The following is a 10455-nucleotide window of genomic DNA, read 5'->3' on the forward strand; positions in this document are numbered from 1 at the left end:
TGCCAGTGTCCTTAAAATCATTATTATTATTATTATTATTATTATTATTATTATTATTATTATTATTATTATTATTATTATTATTATTTTTGCATGCTTCTGAAATATGAAACTAGCATATAGGACACTATATGGGATAGCAGGATGCTTAATAATCCAGCATATAGTATGCTGAAAAAAAGTGTGAGCCAGTTTGCAGCAGTCAGCAGAACATTACTTGTTATGGATTTAGCCCATTTAGCAGTTTTTCCATATATCTGATACAAATCACATTATTGCAATATGTATTGTGTGTAACTCTAGTGTCCAGTGTGGCAGAAATAAAACCTAGGATTTGTTTAGACACAGACAGACAAGTTCCTCCATAATAATGTAGAGCGAAATGTTACTATTTATGCTGGCTGTGCATTGCCCAAGATGTGTCATTGTTAATAGAAGTCTGAGTAAAATGCATCAGAGGTATGCTGTAGCTTACAGACTAAAAAATAAAAGTTGTGGCCTATAATCACTTAACACTTACTTATTATGCTATAATGGAACCAATTCTCAATCTACTGGTTCCTTTGACCAGAAAGAATGTTTAAAAAATGATGATGTTGTAGAAAACAAAGTCAAAAGCACAATCTTGCATCTGTGCTCAAGCCAAACATGATGACGGGATTCCTGTGAGGATGAATACCTTCTTGGTGAGAGTGAGTTTGTAGCCCTGACCCAGCTTGTCTTTCAGGTGGAAGGGGGATCCGCAGCATTTTAATCCTCCTCTCTCCAGGAAGGCGATGCGGTCACTCAGTACTTCAGCCTCATCCAGGTGGTGGGTGGACATGATGATGGTGCGATCTGGGAGGACACACACATAAAACAATCAGAATAATTTTGCATATGCATTATCGTACCATTCCCTAACCCATAACTATAACTCAACGAAATAACAAACAGCTAAGTTAAATGCACACAGTACGGTTATGTTTACCAGCCAAGCTAATCTGCAAAGCTTTGTAGGAGTTTTAAGGCTAGCTGCAGGCACACACACATTTGCGACAATACACAACCAAAAACCAGACATTACAAAGACAAAGCCACACAGAAGCTGTGTCATTCACAAATTATCAGAGAAACAGGCGCACAAACACCAAGCGATGCAGAAAGTTTATTTTGAAATAGATTCCCCTGGCACTGAAATCTCACTAACATCTGAGACAGGGCCAATTACACAGGATATTTTCCACATCTACGAATACATGACATTTAACAGTCTCCCTGTCATTACTGCTGCTACCCTAAGAGAGCCTAAAGAAAAAAATACTGCTGGATTCCTTTAAGATTAATTAAATGCTAAATTTAAAGTCAGGAGCCTGAGCATAGGAAAGCCCTCCAGAGTCGGCTCCAGGTTCATTGCTCTTCCCTGTTCTTCTACTCCTTTCCCTCTTAGGAAATAGCGAGAGTTTGCATTGTGTGTGCTCTACACAATGTGAATTTAAGCTTAGACTATGTTTGTGTCCTCATTGATAGGATGAAAATAATGCTATACAATTATTTACACATTTATTGTGTAATTGCTAAATACCACAGTCCTTCATGGAAACCTCTTACCCTGAACTGCTTCTAATGTTACATATTCATTGGGTGTTATATAAACAATTACAAGGTGCTTCTCAGATGCACATAAAATACAGAGTAAACCACAACAAGACATTTGGGGAATGGTCAGTCATACAGAAATAAAACAGAATATGAAAGAACAAGATGAACCCCTTGGAGAAATAAGTTATAAAAATCCCAGCCAATACAGGAGGGGGTTTTAAAAGCTATTTAAAATGTGACACAGACTCAGCTGATTTGATCGAATGCTTGAGGGGGGAGTTTGCTCCACAAAAGCAAGAACCCCCTTTGTCTTAAGCCTGGACTGTGGAACCTTGACAACATTTGGTTTGAGCTCTTGGTGCATATGACAAGCTCTGAAATATAGCCAAATGATATTATGTTATAAAGTTTTCAACAAAATCAGGAAATTGAATTCCAAAACAAATAAAGAGCCAATGTAATACTGTCAGAGTTAGTGAGATATGCTCTCTGAGTCTAGTGTTTGTCAGAAGCCTTGCTGCTGCATCAAGCACCAACTGTAGATTGGTAATTGCTGCATAATAGAGGCAAGTAAATAATGGATTGCTCAACTATGTCTTTGGGAAGCACTGGTTTGACTGGCAATGTTTCTGATTTATATTCATTTTTCTGAACTGGCTGAATGTTGAAGTTGTCAGTCCAACGTGGTGATTAGATGCCATCTATTATTTGGTGCCAGCAAGGCAGCAGTGCAGGGAATCCAGATTGTTACAATTTTCAGAACTAAACAAGACATATTAACGTGTGTAATTGGCGTAACAATGGTAGGGTTTGTGCTGAAGTGATGAATAATATGGCCAAGGGGTAGCAGATACAAACTCAACAACATCCGGCCAAGTATTAAGCCTTGTGGGACACCACATGACATAAAAAGAGAGTAAACTTTGCTTGTTTTTTGCTATTTCTACCTGTTATTCTTCTTCTTATTATTATTATCAGTGGTAGCAGTAATAGTAGTGGTAATAGTAGTAATAGCAGAGTAATAGAGTTCCATGTAGAGAAGGAAATCATATTAATAGAAATTCATTTTTAGCATTCATGGTGTGTGTGTGTGTGTGTGTGTGTGTGTGTGTGTGTCTGAGAGACTTACTTTTCTTATGCTGGATAACAATGTCCCAGATGCTGCGCCTGGAGCATGGATCAACTCCTGTGGTGGGTTCATCCAGAACCACCAAGCGTGAGCCCCCTATGAAGGCGATGGAGATTGACAGCTTGCGCTTCATGCCGCCCGACAGGGTGCCCACCCGCTTGTGTCTATGAGCGTACATGCCTGTCTCCTCTAGGATCCTGGTAGGGGAGTCAATAAAAAGCATTTAACATGGAGCCCATGTTAACATACTTCTTCTATACATTACAACACAGAGTCTGAGTTCCATCATTTACCCAGTGGGGGTTTCTGAACTACAGGAACCAGAGAGGTACATTGTCTTGCCTTTGGTCTAGGCTTATTACTACTTCTCTTGTCATGCAGAAACCCTCCAGAAATAGTTTCATGATGCAACTGGGGGTTCAACCCATAGCTTAATGGTGCCACAGAAAGATACATTATTTTTCTAAGATGCAAATACAAAAATAGATCAAATAAAATATTACAAAATCTTATGGAAAAGTTGAGCTTGAAACAAGAAAAATATATTGCTCTAAATTGTTCCTAGAATGCTCTGAGAACAATAGCGTTCTCAAACTGCATTCAAATATAAATAAATATATCAAATGGGACTGCTACATCATGCAGAGCCCCTGACATATTTAAGAAGTGAAATATGATTGAGTGCATTATATTACTGAGCTTGCTTCCTTCACTGGATGATTGGTCACTCACATGCGGACTTGTTCACGCAGTTCCCTGCGTGACCATTGTGGGGCCTTGATCTGGCCGTACAGCAGCAGGTGCTCCTTGGTCGTCATGTGGTCAAAGAGGACATCGTATTGCATGCACACCCCTAACTCTTTGCGAACGTCATCGATGTTGGTCTGCATGTCTTTGCCGTACACCTCAATGGCGCCAGACGATGGGGCGAAAAGGCCAGTGAGAAGAGACCTAAGCACAATGCATGATGATTACATGAGTGACAATAGTGAATTGGTTTATAAAATTCCACCAGAGTTGACTGTGGTTTAATAGTTCTTATAGAATTATTTATGATCCTCTTAGTGTAGTTTGTTTATTTTATGTTTCATAATTGGGAAAAAGTTCAAATATAATTCCAATACAATAGTCAGACTGTTCAGTTACTATTGCTCCTTTTTGCTACCTTGGGCATAAAATGTTGAAAATGCCATTCTTTTTGTCCCATTAGCTTGTTTTTGTAATTTCTCCCCAGCACCATCCTCTTAAATTATTATTTATTGCTCCCAAGAATAATACAGGACATGATATCCCATCTTGGTTTTGGTTGCTTTTAACGTTGTTGAATCTTATTCTGCTGCCGCATTCATTGTGCATCTCGCTGGATAACAGCATCAGCAAAATTAGTCACATTTAAAATGTAAATGTAAGTACTCCAGTTGATGAAGACCCGTCAGGCTAATCTCTATCACGGTGCATTTGCAGTGCCAGATTTGGACAAAACAATCTCCCTGTCAGCAGCAGGCCCTTGAGATGATTAAAGGGATGCACAAATCAAATTTAAAAGACACCATGTACAGTATATGAATGGCTGAAATGCATTTGTATTCATCTTAGGACGTGCTTATACAGTAAAAACTGAGAACATTCTGCCACACATACATGGTGGTGGTCTTGCCGGCTCCATTGTGACCAAGCAGTGAGGTGACATGCCCCTCGTAGAAGGAAACGTTAAGATTTTGAATAGCCACTTGGTCGCCGTAGATCTTGCTGAGACCATGGAGGGCAACGCCTACTGGTAGCTCTGAGAAATCCTCACCGGCCTGAGAGGAAAGAGTGTTCTGGCCTGAGAGAAACATGGAGAAAGAGGCAACCTGTAAATCAAACTAACAGGGGAGAGGGATTCAACTAAGAGTGAGGGGGAAATGTAAATACTCAGGCGTCTTGGTTAGAAAAAAAAGACAGACCATGAAAGGGAGGACACCATGTTTCAAAACACAGCACACCAGAGGAGACAGCATTTCTTACTGTTATCTGGGTAGCACAATGTCATTTTCTTTCCTGTACCTTTTCCCTTGTCGTCAGAGAAGACAGGCTGGTTTTTCTGCATGATGTTGGCAAAGAGGAGTCCTCTGTCCACCTTAGTGTTAGACTTCCGGCAACAGCACAGGTCAGCCCAGAAGGAGGCTTTGAAGGGGAAGTACCACGGGGCAGGGATGCCGTACTTTCCTGAAGGGTGAAAAATAACCAGGGACTTCTCTTTAATACATAGTGTAATACATACACTATTATACTATAATATAATATAATATAACACTGTTATAAGACACATTTACCAATCAACTTCTGCATTTAATTCAACTAGGGGTTTTTAACACCATCATAAAAAACACAAAAATGTATTTAAATTATTTAAAATATACTTTACAAATATAGCTAGGGTGCACCATTGAGTTGGAATGTCAGAGATGCTAATATTATCATGCTAATGCTATTATTGTTATGGTAATTACAATACTGCCAACAAGTTTCAACAGCAACTGACCTCACAAAGAAGACCTGCTTCATTTTTATAAAGACTATGATTTTATAGTTTACCTGGGAAGACCATGCGGATGTAAACCCCAATGATGAAGTAGAGGATGGAGTCGATGAGCAACAGCCAGCACAGCCAACCGAACGAAGCCGTGTCTCCAGGTATGGGCGAGGTGTACGAGTTTCTCCAATGAATGCCTAAAAAGTAAATGCAATTTTTTTTTTTTTTTTGCTTCCCAGTGATACTAGCTTTAGTCAAAAAGCTCTAATTTGATGCAAGTCAGATATGTCTACATGCACGTACCTTCTCCTTGGGCCTCGTAGCGAGAGATATATTGACTGGCGTAACTGAAACAGGTCGGGGAAAACAAACTCTGCAAGAAAATGAAAGACAAATTAGACAGGATACAGAAACAGAAACAGTAAAAACAAAGAATAAAAATAAATCTTCTTTTTTCACACAGTGCCTTTCTGTAATTCCTCTCTTCTGCGCACTTGACAACTTTGTGTAGTATGAAGTGATACTTCATAGGGTTTTGTTCAAAGCAACAAAGCTTTAGAAGTACGCAGTGATGGTATGTTGGATAACAATAGAAATGTTTGACCTCTAATTATTGATCAGCAGACAGCGAGCACTATTTTTCTTTCATATTATCAGAAAAATAAGGATTTATTAGATAAATGTACACAATTTATGTCAGCATAAGAAGGCAGCAAAACTGTTCTGCGAACAGAAATAAACAGCTTCATCACTGCTTACTTCGAAATGAAAAATAAAAATGAAACCTTACAATTGAAAACAACTGGAGGCGAAAGACACTGTTTATTAAGACTTAAAATTGTTTTCTAAGATGGATAGAGTAAATACAATTTTGGAATAAAATGAAATGGCATAAAATCTCCTTCTGTGTTTCTTATCTCTCCATTCAATTCTCAGTATCTTCCAGAGCAAATTACATTATTTGCTGTTTTAAGCTATTACACATATCACAGTACTAGTTTATTATGAGTCATGACAGACGAGGTCCAGAGGCTCCTTACCAAGGCGCTCTTCTGGGAAAAGGTGAGATTTGTCTCCACGGCCATGACCACAATGAAGGGGAAGAAGCACAGGATGTAGAGGAGGCTGCCACTGAGGCCGGCAATGTAGGTCTTGTCAAAGAAGGAGCTGACCAGGTAACTGAAGGCCAGGACGCTCAATCCATAGTCGCAGAGGTAGAGGAAAAGGAGGAAGCCGTCACTGTTGGGCAGGATGAGGCCATATTTCAGCACCAGCGTGAGGATAAAGATGGTCAACACCAGGTAGGCGGCGCACTCCAGGAACCAGGCAAAGAAGTGACTGAGCGGGTTCACTCCCATCATTTTCATGTACTGTGGGAAAAGCAACATCAATGGATGGGAATAGACAGAAATGTCAGTAAAAAATACAGATTCAGTGCCTGCTTGCCAGGGGCGCTTAGGAATCTTTACAGCAGAGATGAAACCTCGAGGTACTAGGGGCTCTACTCCTGACACCGTCAACTGTTCATCAATAGCCAATTGTATTTGTCAATTAACACACAAAATAAATATTATTACATGATATTTTGGAAACCAAGAACTCAGTCATCAATTTGCCGAGGCAAAAAAACATTACCTCATGCAGCCTCAGCTCTCTCTCATGCACCAGCTTTTTCACAAAATCAGCCACAAACAGCACCCAGGCCATCATCAGCATGAGTGGGAAGACAAAAGAGATGGCCTCCAGGTACCTGGGGAATACAGACAGACCAACTGTCAGTTAAATTTCTAGAAAACCTAACATCCAATCACTGTCAACAACAGCAGATGAGAAGGCCTATCATTCAGTCACTGGCTTGACAGAGAGACAGAGATGAGAGAGTGGAAGAGCAATATCGAAGGAGGGTTTGGGGATTTTTGACAGTTACTTTCTGATCCTCTTATTATTTACAGAAAATAAATGCCTCTCTATTTTATTTTAGATTTTTTTTACCTAATCATATCTGGTGCCTGACACATGGGAATTTAGTGATCACTGTTTTTCTTACAACACAGCTATATTTCACAGCTATCATGTCAGGAATTCTGTTGTTGAGTAATAAATCAAAACAACAGAGAGGCGAGGATCATCATATCTTATAGTTGGTAGAGCCAGAGACAGTGGCCCGCTGGTGCTTCTTTGATGAGATATTTTAGCTGTCTTAAGGCACTCGAGGCCAAGCGCAAACATAGGCATTACGTTCAAGCATGATTTATTGGAAACAATGTAGTGTATTGATGCACAAGTTAATGCCAAACTCATGTTGGATTGGATATGTACTACAGAGATAAGTGGTGTTCCTTATATTAAAGGCCTGAAGGGCGTTTTAGTGTATGTGTGTGTATTGTCTTCAAAAATGAATGCACAATAACGGTGAATATTCATGCACATGGTGCCGAGCCAATTATATTGTGAAAGAGAACTTACTGTCAGTCCCAAGTGGCTAATAAATAATGAGAGAGCATGCATTATTCCACATCAGTGCCTGTACGCCCCCTCAGAAAGACAATGTATATCCTTTCATGTTGTATGCATCCATGCAGGACCATCTTCATACAGTGTGTGTATGTGTGTGTGTGTGTGTGTGTGTGTCTGCATCCATGTATATGGGGGACTCACTCATCCCGGAGGTGGCAGGGATAGGGGAAGGGCTGCAGCTGGACAGCCGGTTCTGTGACCCTCTGTCCAGTCTGGGTCTCAATGATAGCCCGATCAATGTTCTCCTGCAGGTAGACAAAGCCCCGGTTGTAGCGCATCGTCTGCCTGGCCGAGATGTGCGGGTCGCTCACAAAATAGGGGTCCCGGACTCTGTCAGTGCGCATGACGTTGTCCATGTGCATGCGGATAGTGTAGCTGACTTTGGGAGGCAGGGAGGTTGTAGAGGACGAAGACCTGGCCTGACGCTTCCTGGATGAGTCCTCATCTTTGGGAAGCTTAAAGATGACACCTTGAAGACAGATTTTACTATCTCACTGCACAAAGTTTTAAACTTCAGGACAAAATTCAAAGACCAGACTAACTCTTAAGTTCCTTGCCCTAGATAAACTATTGCCAAGTAAGCATCTCCTGAAAGCCTCTTTCACAGGCTGGGTTTACACTCATGAAACCTTGGTGTTATCTTACCCACAAACTCTAGCACAGACTCAAGTTCAGAAAAGGTAGAGCAGCAAAATGAAAGGCAAATTAACAATCTTGCTGGTTGTAGAACTGGGCTGGAAAAAAGATTAATCAGTATCATGAATTCAGTTGACATACAAATGTTAAGGAATGCAATCACAATCAGCTGTCAGGATGTAAAAATTGACCTAAATCAACATCCACTCAAACAGATTGAAAACCATTGCAGGTCTCGTATGCGTGTTGCACTGTCCAATCAACCTGGAGGGCTGAATGAGTTTGTTATACCCCAGATTTACTCACTTGCGTAGAGATCTCGGTTTTTGGCAAGCTCATGGGCTTCTGCGTTGAGCTGGTCGGCAGAGTCGTAGCCTTGGTAGCGGTCAAACTTGATACAGGAGGAGAGGTCCACCATCAGCGTGGACAAGGTGGTGATCTGATTCAGTATTTGCTTGTTCTTCTCCAGCATGACCGTCATGTTAGCTTTGAAAAAGAAAAAGACATTTGGCTGCAGTTTAAGCTTTGATTGCTGTAAATCCAAATTAAAATAATGCCATTTGTTGTGTCTGTTTAGTGCCATGTCTTGTTATGTCATATGTTAACTATGATAAAAATATTTTCTGACAATGCAAGGTTATCTAATTAAATACCTGCATGTCAAAATCAGACCCTGTTGGGAAAAAATCACTGACATTCATAATCACATCAAGGAGAGATGCCCTGAGAAATTCATGTTGAACTGAGCGGAATTCTTCCTGTAAATCCATGGAGCCGTCCCATTTTCTGATAGTGTGGATATTTTACAAGCAATAAGTGAGGGAGGAATAGAAAGGTAAGCCTGGTATCTGCAGCTTTCAAAAGTAAGACCTTCAAATGCTCACTCACAGAAGTTGCTGAGCGTCTCCTTCATTTTGTCGACATTGATGTCTGTCTGCATCTCAATGAAGTTCTTCACAAAGGAATTGCCGAGGGAATTCTGACAGGAGGGGAGGGAGAGTGGAAGAGACAATGCACAACATCAAGATTCAGCTGCTGAAAACTCGTTGAAGACCACTGCAAAGTTTATCTCCAAACTTTCAGACGACAAGGAGTCAGCTGGAATAATCAGATATACAGAAGGCAGTTCATCTTCATACCTGCAGCATTGGCAAAGTGTTGCTGAGTATTTGGGCAGAGTTTATTATGTATTTGGAGGATTCGATCCAGTCCTCAGAGTTCTTCCTCAGATTTGCAAACTCCTGCAAGGTCGCATTGGCCTGCACAAGGACAAGACAAGGACAGGAACTTGTGAAATGGCTAGGTATCAGCAACATTTCATAATCTGCTGTGTTTGTGTGTGTGGCTGTTTGAGTCTGTGAAGGCAGCAGTATACAAAAAACAAAGTCAAACTTGCTCAAAATAGAACCACAGCAGAAGATGGTGGTGCATACAAATATGTGTATACCCCCTGTAACACTGTTTTTCTTGTTTACTACTTATCATGAAGACTAAACTGGTAACTATGGCCTAGAAGAAGTGGAAATAGCTGTGACAAAAACTTGACAGATGAGGGATTTCGGAGGATTTAGAAGATAAAGTTTATAAATGGCAAGGTTTGAGTGGAAAAAGAAAGGAAATTAATGAGAGAACAAAGTGGAGATGCATACAGCTGAGTAAATAATTTGACTACTTTAGCCAGCAAACCCATACATTGGACGTGTTTGTTTACAGTATGTCAATAATAATTAATCATTCGATTTGTGTGTGGGTGTAATAAAAGGGCAGAGAAGGTAACTTGTGCGTGTGTTTTTATTGATGCTGTATGTATTATACCTTCTCCATTATGGCCCTAGTGACAGGTGTGTCAGGGGTGTATAGAATTTGTCCCATTAGCATTGGTTTGAGGAAGGCCCAGGCAATGGCTCCTCCAGTGGTGTTGACCATGTCCAGATACATGTTCATGCAGAAAGGAGCTATACAAGGAGAAAGGAGAAGAGAACCATTAGACCTACAGCATTCACAAATATTTAGACAGGCTGAGGATCAATTTTGAGGATAAGAATAAGGCTGGTGTTACTGTAACAAACTGTATGAA

General features: G+C 40.4%; 1 protein-coding gene across 1 annotated transcript in view; it reads right to left on the bottom strand.

Moving 5' to 3' along the window:
- abca12 (ATP-binding cassette, sub-family A (ABC1), member 12) overlaps window positions 1-10455 on the bottom strand; it is a gene marked incomplete in the record, with an annotated part of 66129 nt that overhangs the window by 22088 nt on the left and 33586 nt on the right. The window contains 14 exon segments of the mRNA XM_035677215.1: window positions 680-837; window positions 2711-2907; window positions 3443-3661; window positions 4352-4535; window positions 4757-4918; window positions 5288-5422; window positions 5529-5598; window positions 6266-6595; window positions 6861-6975; window positions 7884-8211; window positions 8685-8864; window positions 9267-9357; window positions 9518-9637; window positions 10194-10333. Coding sequence (XP_035533108.1) covers window positions 680-837; window positions 2711-2907; window positions 3443-3661; window positions 4352-4535; window positions 4757-4918; window positions 5288-5422; window positions 5529-5598; window positions 6266-6595; window positions 6861-6975; window positions 7884-8211; window positions 8685-8864; window positions 9267-9357; window positions 9518-9637; window positions 10194-10333 — 2429 coding nt within the window.

Source organism: Morone saxatilis, unplaced genomic scaffold, assembly GCF_004916995.1.
Source record: "Morone saxatilis isolate NCDOM2014 unplaced genomic scaffold, NCSU_SB_2.0 Contig5, whole genome shotgun sequence".
Lineage (NCBI taxonomy): Eukaryota > Metazoa > Chordata > Actinopteri > Moronidae > Morone > Morone saxatilis.